The 14349-nt window shown below is 41.6% G+C and overlaps 1 protein-coding gene across 2 annotated transcripts in view; it reads right to left on the bottom strand.

Moving 5' to 3' along the window:
* Window positions 1-720: 720 nt before the first annotated feature.
* Window positions 721-14349, bottom strand: part of pawr (pro-apoptotic WT1 regulator) — a 75923-nt gene continuing 62294 nt past the window's right edge. For both annotated transcript variants that reach the window (XM_023952338.1, XM_023952337.1), the window contains exons 5-7: window positions 13313-13433; window positions 8466-8570; window positions 721-872 (exon numbers count right to left, since the gene is read on the bottom strand). In XM_023952338.1, the coding sequence (XP_023808106.1) occupies window positions 786-872; window positions 8466-8570; window positions 13313-13433 (313 nt within the window). In that variant the 3' untranslated portion in view covers window positions 721-785. The remainder of the gene's footprint in view (window positions 873-8465; window positions 8571-13312; window positions 13434-14349) is intronic.

The following is a 14349-nucleotide window of genomic DNA, read 5'->3' as shown; positions in this document are numbered from 1 at the left end:
TGGTTTGTTTGGTTAGAACACGAGAATGAAAAAAAAAAAAATACAACTCTGCAGCTCGCTCCACTCAATTCAGACAAAGTGTAAACATCTCTGGAGCACTTCATCACTGACAGAAAGACGTTAACATGGATATGTGACGCATAACCTTCCCTTAACTTCATGATTTGCATTTAAAACTTCCTTTATTCAGATTTCTTCTACGTGCTCCTGTCAAATGGAAATGTACCAACAACAAAATAATAAGAATTAGAAGAAAGAAAAGCTAAGTGTTCATTAATAAAGCTCCAGGCTTCCTTTTTTTTGTTTTGTTTTTTTGTTAAAGAATGTACAAAAGTCTTCCACGCATTGCAAGGCGCCCACTTTGGCTGCTGATCCTGTAGCAGTGACGGTGGTGAGTTTGGACAGAAAACACGATTCCAACACTGGAGAGAGGAAACGTCTGTTTTCAGGGCGTCCCGGTGCGAGCTATTGTAGCACATACATTCTTTGATTCTTTCTTCTTTTAGACCTCAAAAATCAAACAACCTAAATGTTCTATGTACATTACATTTACATTAAATACGTACACGGTGACAGACAGCCCCCACCATGCAGCTCCGCTCTCACAGACTATGGGATACATGGGTTTTTTTTAAGGCCTCCAAAGAGCTTCAGCCCCACCTCTGAGAAACATTCATACAGCTAAGAGAGCATGCTGCAGGGATTGATGAGCCCCCCCCCCCCCCCCCCCCCCCCGGGAAGGACGACAGGAGAAGGGCGGGCTTCCAGAACAACGCGGAGAACTTCTACCTCGTCAGCTGGCCCACCACTTTCAGGAGAGTCTTGTTCTCCTGCTTGAGCTGCTCGTTCTCGTCTTCAATGTCATCCAGGTCCTGTGGGGAGATCGGGGGGGCAGAGGTTTAACTGAAGCAAAAGGAGGTCGGGTGTGGTCACATGCAAGGTGTGGGTTGTGTCCAAACTCGCTCACTGCTCCCTGATCCCCACTAAAAGGGGGATAATTTAGACGCATGCTTAATTTCTATTTTTTTATTTAAACAACAAATATGATGTCATCAATTTACCAAAGTAAAAAGGCAATGCATTGTGGTCCATATTTGCCGATTTAGTGAGTATCACTGCACACTGGGAAATTTCCAGGGCAGTGGCTTCTGGAATTGTAGATTCGGACACCTCGACAAAACGGCAAACGCCTTATATAGCGCACCGACCAGGAAGTAGTGGGTAAATTCAGACACAGCTGTTGACTTCCTGTTTGAGGCAGACAAAGAAGGTGACGGCTCAGTTTATCACGTAAGCTGTAGTAGTCTTGTTACTCGAGCAGTCCCCGTTCACTTTAATATAAATAAGCCAAATTTAACTCACAATCTGCCTCCAAAACTTCCTTTGGTTACATTTTTAACATCAAAGACGACTTGACTATTATTTTAAAACTATTGTTAATTATTGTCTATGCTAGACTGTAGAAATAGAACATTTTTTTGGAATGTTGGCACAATAAAACATTAATGAATAGTTTCTACCAACAAAAAAAGATAAAACGGCGACTACAACCCCATGGATTCTCCAGGGAAATTTTATCAGAGTTATATTGAGGCTGGGGAGACTTTTTACTTTGTCCCACCCAACTGTTCACTTTTGGTGTTGAGGTGGGCGGAGCAAACTCTTAGCGATGCACCTGTTCCACTTTAGGCTTCAGTTTTACTTCTCAACGTCTTTGCTTTAGCCCCTACAGATATGACCACGTCGTTACAAAATAGCATTAGATTTTTGATTGACAGGCACTCACCCACAGCCTGTCACAGATCAAACAGAACGAACCATATTTGACCTTATAACTCCATTTTATTGAGGCTGACTGATAGTAACGTGTGAATCAAAAGACAACAGTCTCAATAGTGAGCAACTTTAATATCATATATGACGCGACATGAATATAATTCTCTTCTGCTGTGAAGGGGGGAGTCCGAGTGAGACAGGGAGTCCAAACTGGATTACTTCCTGTCAGGCTGCCTTGATAGCGACAAATGAAACATTAACAGCATCAATTAGCTTCAAATGAGAGCTCGGCCCTGAGCTGCCTCATCAAACTCACTCCTCGATATTTTTTTTTTTGTTCTCCGTCACCCGTCATGATTGTGTTGGGAATGAGTGGAACGCCACTTAGAGGAGCTCTAAAAGTCACAGCAAGGAGGTCATGATTTAATATGCAGCATCATTTAAACTGAAAGGACAAAAGAAAATAATCGAAGGCTTGACTTTCATCCTAGTCCTGGTCCATTTTTCAATAATAACTTTCTGAAAGTCAGTAGATGAGGCGTTACTGAGCCTTTTAGGGACACAGTTAGGTCAAGCAATAACCAAGTACTTTTTTTTCCCCTGCAAGGTGGAGCTAACTATCAACATGGTCTGAAGTAGAGTTGTGACGGTGTCGGATTTTTCATCACCGCGGTGATGAACCACCAGGGGGCGCAGTGTCGCGGTTAACCGCGGTTAACCGCAGACCCCCCACCCCACCCCCCCAAAAAAAATCTCCCGGCGGCCGCATCAGAAATAAATACAATTACAACGTAGTATTCTTTATTATAAAATAACAGTAACAACTAACTACTACCTAACTAATGAACTAACTTTATATAAAGCCCATATAGGTGTTGTGGATTGACTGTGACTGTGTGGGCCAGCGCTGCATGTCGGAGGAAAGTGCGCAGATGTTTGTTGGTGGTGCGTGTTGATCCCTCTGCAGCGGACCGTTCTCTAGCTGCACTAGCTACCTGTGCTCTTTGGCACACACATTTTCTCAGAATATTAATTATTGCCCAGTAATAAACAGACTGCAGACACGTCCGGTAGCCATGAAGAACACGGGGCACGAGGCTCCGCCTTTGTTTATACAGACACGTAACGTTACGCTGCAAAAAATAGTTCCCAAACAAAACATGTAGTGATATTCATTGAAATCTAACAGTGCGCGTTCATGTTTGGAGTGAAGGTGAACCCTAATAACCCCCCCCCACCCCCACCCCCCCACACACACACAAAATCCTCCGCGGGCGGCCCTGTCGCGCGCCCTTAAGAACGCACGCAGCTTGAAACGGAAATGAATACAATGTAAATTAACAATTAGAACGCAGTAAATTTGTCATAAATTTCTCGCGAGACGAAAACTTCTGTTGTAGAATGAGTTTGTGTGCTTCTGAAAGCGCGCTCCAGTGTGTAAAGGAGCCGCGTGGCACGTGCAGCGCGGAGGCACTGAGAGCGCGCGCCTATGAGAGAGAGCGGTGGGAGAGAAGGAGAAACCAGTCTGAAAGAAAGAAGGAAAGTCTGAACACAGGACTAGCAGAAAAAGTCAATTTTCAGGAAAGATGAATGTGTTTAATGTGTTTATTATAGCTCCATTCACGCGCCATATGCAAAACTTAAAAAAAAAACAACGTGCGGTGATGCGGTTATCGTCACAGTCCTAGTCTGAAGCTTTAGTTTTTCTGGTTTTCTGAATGTTAATTTAATGATTCAGCTGTTTTTTTTTTAATCAGACTGCTTGTAACCCTTGTGCTATCCTAGGCACTTTTACATTGGGAGTTGGGTCATCTAGACCAGTGTTTTTCAACCTTTTCTGAGCCGCGGCACACTTTAAGCTTAAAAAAAATCCCGCGGCACACCAGCATCCAAAAATGAAAAAAAAAAAGGAGAAACTCATAGTCTGCATTGATCTACAGCCCTCCACAATCTCACATGCATTTTTGTGATAATTGTTGCAGAAAAAGCTGGAAACTGCAGCTGTTTTTTTCTAAAAGATGCAATAAAAGTTAAGTTAGAAGATTTAAAAAAAGTTTGAAGTGTGTTCGTTGTTTTCAAGACGTTTAACAACAGAACTCCTTTTACGCTGTCACTCTCACAACCCAATGCATCATGGGAGATGTAGTGCATAAAAACGGCCGGCGGAGATCGCTTTTCGGAGCTTCATGGTTTTGTTCACTTGTTCCACGGTCTGATACCGGATTCTGAGGAAAGCTACACCGCTAAAGACGAGCTTTAGCTGGTATTTCTGTTAGAACTGAGCGACTTTACGAGCTAAATCGAGACAAGGAAGTGAAGACTTTAACCACTTCTGATTGGGCAGACTGATGACATGTGATTAAGCCTTCAAGAATGATTGGTGGAGACAGGTAAAGGGGCGGGACTTTTCCTAAATACAGCCGGAGCTGCAGCTGAATCGCGCTGCCGTCATTCTTATCAAAATGTCTTTAATAAAATAAAATAAACGCAAAGAAAAAGTATTTTATGATCTTTTATATTCCTAACTCCTCAGTGTTTTATCAGGGCCTGTTTGGATGAACACAGAGCTGAAATCCCGGAGATGGGAAATGTTTTTAGATCAGTTAATGAGGGCAATTTCCCACGGCACACTTGACCATCTCCCACGGCACACTAGTGTGCCGCGGCACACTGGTTGAAAAACACTGATCTAGACCCACTAGACAGTGCGCTGAACCTTTTTTCTTCAATGATTTGTGATTTTCACTGGTGTCCATGGATTACATGAAATCTTTCCACCTTTATCCACCTTTGTCATGGTAGGGAGAACACATCAATGTAACGGGGGGGGGGGGGGGGGGGGGGGGGTCATCTAAGATAGCACAAGGGTTAAAGATGTTCGTATTTGCAGCAACAAAGACGAACAGACGCCAAAATGTAGCAGAGAAGAGCGCTTAGATGAACTTTTCATTGACAGTGGTGGCTTGAACCTAACATTGGACAAAGGGTCGGGAGTTTGGTCACCCAGAAGGAGCTCAGAGTAGAGCCACCGGTCCTCCACATCGTCCCCCCCGATACGCTGGAGAGACGACGTGTTGTTGGCTAGCCTGGGAACGCCACGCCACACCACTGTGTTCCTTTCCACCTGGTCCCATATGAGCAGAAGAAAATGAATGGATGGCTTATACATTTTTAGAAATATCAGAAAATTTGAGGAATACTTTTTTACTCTGCAGATGTACAACTTTGCAATTAAAGGTAAACTTTTTTACTCTACATTTGATTTACTTGAAGAGTTTCAAAGAGACCTTAAAACTAAAACCTGCTTTCTTTTATTTTGATAACTCCCTTCCTCCATGGCCCTAAAATTTAAATTAACAGCAGTTTGTGGAGACAAAAACTTCCTAAAAGTCATCAAACTTCCCCATAGGGGTTGGGTTAAGGGGTTAAAGATAACATTTTCCCTCTCAAGTGTTTAGCATTAAACTGGTTGAAACTCAAACAAAAAACTTTCTGTATTGTTTCGCCCCCTCCTTGTTTGGTTTTATCTCTTTAGCTAAACATCTGCAGTGATTGAGAGGCTGATCCCCCTCTGCAGGGATGCCGACTGGATCCGCCGCTATCTGGTGTTTGACATCAGCCTTTCAGAGACGCTTCTCCTCTCGTGGAGGACTTATATAGAGCGTTCTCTTATGACCAGCCAGCCGTCCTCGTGATGCTATCAGAGTGATTCCTCCTGCAATATTGCGCTCTTTGTGTTTGCAGATGGGTTTTGTGGTGTCCACCATAACAAAAGTGTCCAGATAATAACCCAGCAACATCCACTCGTCTTCTGCCAGAGTTTGATCCATCTAGATATGATTGGCCCCAACACGGGGCGGCTAGAGCTTGTTCAGTCTGAATATTTCAGATCATTTTAGTCAGTTGTTTTAAAGCCCCACTCCAATAAAAGTTGTATTTTTTTTAGAATGTTCTATCATTTTTCCCACGATGAAGGACATATATAAAGAAAATTAAGATTAAAATTCCATTTTAGTGTATTTCTTAATTCAAATTGTGGTGAATCAGGCGAAGAGGAAAAAACGCTGTTGGAAAACGGCCTGCAGCAGTGACACAGGTGCTACAATGAGCGGCCCAAAAGGCTCCATTCTGATGCATCCAAATAGATCTGTGTTTGTTTTCCTCGTCAGAGCTGGAATCTGGCTCCAAACTGTACAGATGGGAAGCTCCAATATTGCTCGCCATTTTGGTTGCACTGGAAATGCTGTGTTGGGGTTGTGAGAGGCTGCAAGTTGGCGGAAGTGAGTGAAACAAAGGCATGTTGGGAAATGACACGCCAACAGTCCCGTCCACAACTCGGAGGCAAATTTCTGCAGAAACTATGTCCTTGAAAACGACACGGTTTTTCTTTAATTTGCTTTTAAAATAGATTAGAAGATGATCGAAGCGGAACTATGACTGGAGCAACAGAGGTGTGAAGAAAAGCTACAAACGGAAGAAGAATAGTGGGTTAGACGCTAAACCATAAAGTAGGACATAAACAAGATTTCCCGTTCCCTTAAGGACACCTCAAGAGACGTCGTGAAAATGGAACGTACCATTGTCGTGGATGTGGTAAGTGGACCGTGAAGTATTCGCCAGGCACATGTAAGCTGCGCGTATTTATGAAGTATGGGTGATGCGGTGACCTTACACCAACTCGAGTTGTTGGTAAGGTGGAAGCACTGGCTCTACTGACCGCAAGTAAATATCACACCAGATGATAAATAGATTCCCATAGGACGACCCCTAAATGCCCTGAATTCTAACGGTCCACATGGAGCAAGGGCCCCTTGCAAAGTGCATTGGATTTGGGCAATAAAAAAAATATCAGAATAATGCGTCTGTGTCTCACCTACTGTACTTCACCCTTGCTTGCAGCACGCCCGTGGAAAGAATTGTGCATGAACATTTTGGCTCCACAGGCTCACCAAAGGGTCTACGACTTTGTTATCTCCTTTTTTATTTTCCTTTTTTTTTTGCTCGTATCCGTCTGTAATGGCAGTTTGAATGAAGGGTTTATTAATGTCAGATGAAGCTTTTTGGAGTTAAAATCTGTGTCTCTAAACCTGAATCTTCCAGTTTGGGTTTGATTCTGTTAACATTTATTCGTCTCCTCATGTAGAGATATTTAAATAAGTGTGCACAAACATTTTTGGTATTCTTCCTCCAGTGTTCACATTCCACCGACTTCAACATTTAAAGTGATGCTTCTGTGCACCTGACTTGAAATAAAATGAGTGTGGTCTGAAATGGAATCTCAAGTGTTGAATTTTTAATACTGTTTTCACTCATTTATAAAGTGAAATCAGATTTCCTGCCACGCATACACACATTTTCCCCAGAAAGCGTGTCAGAAATGAAGTCTCGGCCGTGGAGAGAGCAGGGATGACCTTTGCTGGAAGAAAAAAAGGTTTTTAATCAACTCCCCACCAATGATCTACACTAAAGGGGGAACCCCCCTACAAGTGCACACACACACACACATCCCTTCTGGCTTCAAAGTCCAACCATAACAACTCATTATTTCACGCCGACATGTGAAAAAGGAAAGTCCCCGGAGGGTAACCTTTGCAGTTGTGTGTGGAAACAAACCTGCATTTGAATGATCAAAAATGACCCTGATTGAGGATTAATTGAGGAGTAAAAATCTACCTGTTCCCCGTTTTATACAGAAAACCTCCAAACTACTTTTTAAAGGCAGATCCAGTCAAAAAAAAAAGTCTGGGTTTATAACAGTGTCTGATTGAAACCTTGGTCTTCCAGCAGAGTTAGCTGAACAATACCACACTGATTGGGTGGAGTTGGCAAGCTTGTAATTTCCTGATCATTGTGCTTCGCCCGTGCCTGTACTTTGTTGAATGTGAAATAACACGGTGGAGGTGAGAATAAACTTCACCCTGAATGTTTTAATTATAGACTTACAAAACTCTTAAGGTTGAATTCAGAAGCTTTAAAGATTTTTAAAAGTCCGTGAAGAGCAAAGAAGAAGAAGAGCGTGGCAAAGAACCAACGTGTTTGCCAGTTTCTTTTCTTTTCTCATTAAAATAATGTTTTTATCAAACACTGCAATACCTACTAGCCAATGGTTTCATTATTGTGTAGGAAATAAATTAAAAAGATAAAAAATGACAGAATTAGTCATTCTTGAGCTACATCTAACAACTGTTTTTGTTGTCCATAAATGTACACAAAGTTTTTCCTATTTCTTCATTTGGTTTAAGGATCTTCCAACAACAGGAGTATATTTTTCTTTAAGTATATACATATAATCAAAAATATTAGTCCAAATCCAGAAAATTCTGAGCTGACTGAGTATGATAGATGCAAACAGAATGGTACACCCCTAGAAGATGATTGATCTTTTTAAGACCCACTCTGATAAAAATTGTGTTTTGGTGTTTTTAACATGTTAGGGAAGCATTTTTCTAATGATGGAGGACATATCTATAAAGATATTTAAGGTTAAAATTGGATTTCTGAGTATTTCTGTGAAAAGGTAAAAAAACTGTTCTTCCGTTTATGATATCTATAGCCTAGATATATAAACACATGTTCATTCAGGGGTTTTAATAATTGTGTTGGCCCTAGAATTAAGTGTCAATGCGTTTTTATGCGTCAGTGCGTCAGTATAAAGGCTGTCAAAGGTGGGCTTTAATAAAAACAATTACCCTGTTCAGCAAGTCGATTTCTTCTTTTAGTTTCCCGATGAGATCCTCTTTATCCTCGATGACCTTCAGCAGCTTGGTGTTTTCTTTAAAGGCGAAATCCAGCTCCTGAAAACACAGAAACACAAACCAACGCTGATAAATCCAATGCTGTTGGACCTTTAAAAATTGAATGTACTAAAGTTCAAATCATAAAACTAAAAATTACATCTGTGTTTGTGCAAAAACAGGTACATCCTCTGATCTAAACATAGGATTTGACTGTGCAGCAACAACAACAAACAACATAGTTGTGTTTTACCGGCTGAAATAAAGAGCTCAGCTCATAAGCCTTGAAGGCGGTGGTATGTTTCCATTCAAAAACCAGAAGGAACCACCAAGAAGATCCTCATGGTTTAATTCTAGGACCTCTGTTGTTCAACCTGTGCAGGCTCAGTCCCATCATGCACCACAACAATGCTTCATATCAGTTATGTAAACAAAACAGAGCTTTTGTCAGCTCTTTCCTCAAACCAGCACGGTCCACTGGACTCCTGCTGCTGCTTCTTAGTGCAGCTAAATTCCTGGATGCAGCTCAACTTCCATCAATTAAAAGGAAAAGACAAAAGGTATTGTTTCTGGACACAATGATGACAGTGAAGGTAACAGGAGCTTGGTCCTATTAGGTCCTTTGTTTTAGGATCTTTGGGTTTCAACTTTGACATTTGATCACAGTTGTTCTTAGTTATTTAAGATCTATAAATTGTCTCTCCTCCCCCAAACCAGTTTTTCCCGTTAATAAATGTTTCTACATTTGCCTGTAGTAGCAGGTCCCAGACGAACACATTCATTTTACAGCGTTTACATTTTATTTATCATCTGATTCTAAGGAGCTTATTTAGTAAAACTACCAGAATTTCTCCTCCACATTTGTCTATGACTTAATCCTGACCATTGACTGTACATGAAAACAGGACAGAGTGACCATCTTTTTAAACCCCTTTTTTCTGTAGGCCAGTTTTATTTAAAAAAAAATTCATTTTCTCAAAAACAGAAGCAAATCAGACGCCAACATCAGCCTCATACTGGTGGGTCCATGAAAATATGGCTTGGCCTTGAACCGCTCTGACGCCTAAAAATGGTTAAAGGCTACTGATGTAGAGTCCAGAAGTGTTCTGTGTTCCCTTCTCAACAATCTCCAATCCAAAGCCTGTACGTGCTTCTGACCTCAGGAACGGTGTTGGATATAATGTGTGGTTGATGAAAGCATCGATAACATTCTCCTGCTCAGATATGGGGATCTCTGTTTCATCATCTAATCAGATCCAGAAAGGCCTTGTTCTTGCAGAAATCTCAAGCATAACCAGAAGTTAAATGTTTAAATGTCTTTATTATAAAGTTAATTTTAATGAGATCTCTTTGATTTGCAAAGAAGGACTCAGAAAGCCTTTAGAGATCAGTCGATTGTGTTTATGTCTTCTGGCTGATTAGGCTGCCGTTTCCCAAATCAACAGACTTTCTAAATGCAGAACACAACATCTGCACGGAGAGCTTGTGAAGGAAATAATGGCGTTCTTATCGTCTACCTCCTCAAACAGATTGTGGAAACACATAGTTATTGTTCCTCACTGAGACGAAAAACTACAAACACGTGAATTTTCTTTTTTCTTTCCCATTTTTGGGGCTTTGATCGCCTGTTCTCCACAGGCAAGCACAGATTTCTCCAGGACCTCCGGCTCCTGTGCAGAATAAGGCACGTCTGCTCTCAATTGTTTGACCTTCAACTGTCCTTGGGTTACCAAAAAAAAAAAAAACAGGTTTTGGGGGAGTTTTATTCGAGTGCGATAAACCTGTGCAGGAAAAACCAAAACGCCTGACTGATAATAAAAAGTTCCAGTTCAGGAAAGGTCCTTTCAACAAAACCTTATTGATGTTCAGAATCAAAAATGTAGACTAAACAAAAAGATGAATAGATAAGAATTATTTTTACTTTACTGCTTTGAAACAAACTTAAAATATATATATATATATATATATATATATATATATATATATCAAAATTTGAAAGATTAATCTATTTTTTTCTTTTTGCTACTCAGCATATTTGTCAATGTGAGCACCTAAAAATGTGGAGGTTATTCGGCTTTGAGGAGCTCCAGTTACTGAAGAGCAGATGACCACATCTTGTTGGGATGTCTTTTTATGTCTTTAATCAGGCTGCAGGTTTCCCTCAAACACATTTATCCAGACCTGTGTGCACACCTGACCGTTAAAGTGAAAGTCCAAAAAACTTGGGTGAAAATCAGTTTCTAAGGCACTTTTAGTCATCTGACCCAAAAAAAAAAGCCCACGTTGGACCCAAGTCAGAGAGGTCACCCGTGTTCTTACTTTAAAAACCCTTTTTCTGACAGAAACCAAAGTGACATTTGATTCTGAGTTGAGTTTCCACGGTGAGGGCAGTGAGGGTTGAGTGTCTGATGGAGGCGGCTTAGAAGAAAAAGAAATATCTGCGCCGTTAAAGGTCATCTTTTGAAAAACACAGGCGAGAGCAGAGCTGCAGCTTTCAGACGGAATAAAATCAGAACTCTGGCAGCTCAACAATGGAGTTCAATTGAAAATTCAGCTGAACAAAGCTCTTTTTATTGAGGCTCTAAAATGGCCATGACAATCTCACAGTGCACTAAAGCTCCGATAAGATCTTTCTGTACTGAGAGAATGTTGGAATTTGAGCTTTTCATTGTTCTGTTGGGCAGAAACAAGCAGGAGAACTTAGTGACACTTCATGAGTAACACGCTGACAGCATAGCGGAAAATAAAAGCTGTCCTTATGGGTTTAAATCAGAGGTAATTTTGTAATCTGCCTTTGCTGGAAACGTTTCTGCTGAGAATTTATTGTAACATGGAAAGAAACAGAAAGAACAAGACATAAGAATGTAATGTTTTCAGCTGTTTTTAGATTTATTCTGTCCCAAAGTCCGATCTTCTTTTGATCCATTTTCAAATCTCCTACGTTAAGGTACTTATACTCCAGTAGCGTGTGGTGCGTTCAAGAACGCGCTGTATGTGGGTTCATTGACACGTCTTCAGCCGGTGGTGTACACCTGACGTGCAGGGATTCATTTTCTCTTGTTTCGGTTTCTTTCACTGTTTACTAGCGCTTCTCCACCACCTACAGAGGGAGGGAACTTGATGTGAAACGTCAAAACAGTACAAATCTAGCAAATCTTGCTCCAGGCTTATCGTTTTCACAGCTCAGTTGCTATAAATGTCCGTCTTGGTGTCATAATAATCCGGCTGGGAACAAAAACGCAAGTGTGATCATGTTTACAAAGATCGGTACTTTCGTGTTTTGAAAACGGCGCTACATACACATCACTATCAAATCCGAGTCCCCGAATGGTCACAGTGCCATGAGAAAAAGTTCAACCAATTGGATCAATGAACGCCCGATTTGTCCGTAAAGCCCGTGGCTGGAGTTAAAAATGTGCGAATCACGAGCGATCAGGAGCATTCCAGACGCCCAAAGTATGTGCGTTTGCATAGACTTTTTATTGAAAGTGTCCACTTGAACGGCAGTCAACACAGCCGGTGTGAATACAGCATTAAGCTTTGTACACACCAGACATGTGGGGCGCATTCAAGACTAAGCTGAACGCGAGTTCTTTAACCCTTGAGCTATCTTATGAGGTCCACATGACCCCACCCTTACATTGAGGTGTTCTCCCTACCATGACAAAGGTGGAAAGTTTTCATGTAATCCATGGACACCAGTGAAGATCACAAATCATTGAAGAAAAAAGGTTCAGAGCACTGTCTAGTGCAGGGGTGTCAAACTCATTTTCACTGAGGGCCACATCAGCATAGCGGCTGTCCTCAAAGGCCCAGATATAACTTATACATGTAACTAAATGTAATGAAAAAAAAACATGTTTGCTTGTTACTCTAGCATAAATTCTTTTACATTTGATTCTGTCAGGTTAGGTCATATGGACAGTGTTCAAGTCCTGATGTATATTTGCCCAATCCGATATTTCAAGTCCAATTTCCCATAGATAGGAATAAGTACACACCAAATTTTATTTTTATTTTAAGAATTTGAAAACATTTATGGTCTCGCGGGCCACATAAAATGACATGGAGGGCCACATTTGGCCCCCCGGGCCTTGAGTTTGACACATGTGGTCTAGTGGGTCTAGATGATCCAACTCCCAATGTTAAAGTGCTTTGGATAGTACAAGGGTGAAAGCCCTTTTAGCATAAGGTGTCTCCTGTCGCTACCCGATGCTAGCGCATGTACCTACAGTTGGAAGAGGCTTGGTGTGAAATGTGAATCTTCCTCCAAGACTTGGTGTCGCATAATTCCGTCTGGGCTCCAACCACAATTATCGATTTCTCCTCCATGATCCATTTTCAAATGGTTAGAACTTCCGTGTATTGAAAAAGACGCTACGCCTACGTCACAACCGAATACGAAACCCCGACTGGTCAAAGGTAAACTGGTTTAACTTTCAGAGAGCCCGAAATCAGACTTAAAAACTTGCATAGCGATGTCTGAATGCAAGAGTTTTGAATGCGAAAGTCCAAAACGCCCATTATTGTGTGTTTGCTCAGACTTTTACTTGGAAACGGTAAATCGAAAACGCGTTTTCCGTGAACAAAGCATCAAACGACCTTTAGACATGAAACAATAGAAGTTTTCATCCAGACGACACGCGTGTTCGTACCGTCCAGCCCTACGCTGACATCTTCCCATTCCATGCACTGAAAATAAGATCATTTCAAGATTTTGAATTGTCTTGTCATGAAAAAGATGAAACAATTTTTGCTTGTTGATGTGTAAAACATCAAATTATATTGCTGATGGGTCGTACCATCTCCAGCTCGTGCAGCCTCCTCTCCAGACTCCCAGGTCCCGCGGCTCCTCCCTCCCGGACATGGCGGCCGTACGCCTGCCGGGCGTTCTCGGTGACCTCGTCCTCAGAGCCAGTAGAGCTGCGACAAAACACACACGCACACACACACACAGTTCAGCCCACTACCCACCACCTGAAAATTCATTTAGCTTCAAGTTATTCAAATTTTCAAAAGAGTCACACTTGTCTTTCACTGTGTCTATTCAGAGAGTCCGGCGCCGCGTTCACACCGAGGCTGTTTGAAGCCATGAATCACGGCCACATTATTAAACTTCAATGGGCTGACACATCCATCATCAAAAGAACAGGTGGGAATATCTTCGGCGTGTTCGCCCTTTCAATTAGCCATGCATTATTAACATCCCTCTGCCTTTCATGCCTTTAATGGAGGAGCAGCCAACGCGGATTTGTAACTTTGGAGCAGAAAGGATTCTGATTAAGAAACTATTGAAATGGCACAGCTTCAATGGGAACGTGTGCGTCACGTCTTGAGAAATGACACAGCTTTCTGAGCACAGCTCGAGCCGAACATCAACTTTTACTTCTGCCGTATTTCCAACTCTTTTGCATGAGTTTTGCATATGCTGTTTATTTTTTATTTTTTTTTAACCTGAAGATTGCTGGCGTGGAAACTTGAAATAAATTGCTGCCTCGGCACGCCACGCGTCCCACTCGCCAGTATGAGCAAGACTATGACAGGTTTATAAAATCCTCCTTGCTGAGAATCAAATTACTGAAGAGTCTGCAGGCATGACTGAGCTTTCTGAAGGACCCCGCTGGTCCATTTGTGGAGCTGAAGCAGACAGGAAAGCTGCTGGAAGACGTAACGCACAGACCTGCCAGAGGACAAGCCTTCGTTTTCAGAAGAGTTTACCAAAAACGTTAAGGAGTCTGGAAGCTCAGAGAGTGTTGGACTTTAACAATAAAACCTTTCCTTTGTTCCTTTTTAGCAAATAAATGCTAATCCTTTTTTTTATTTTTTATTTTCTTTTCAC

The sequence above is a fragment of the Oryzias latipes genome, chromosome 23 (assembly GCF_002234675.1).
Source record: "Oryzias latipes chromosome 23, ASM223467v1".
NCBI classification, from domain to species: Eukaryota; Metazoa; Chordata; class Actinopteri; order Beloniformes; family Adrianichthyidae; genus Oryzias; species Oryzias latipes.
This window is presented reverse-complemented; position numbering and strand designations above follow the sequence as displayed.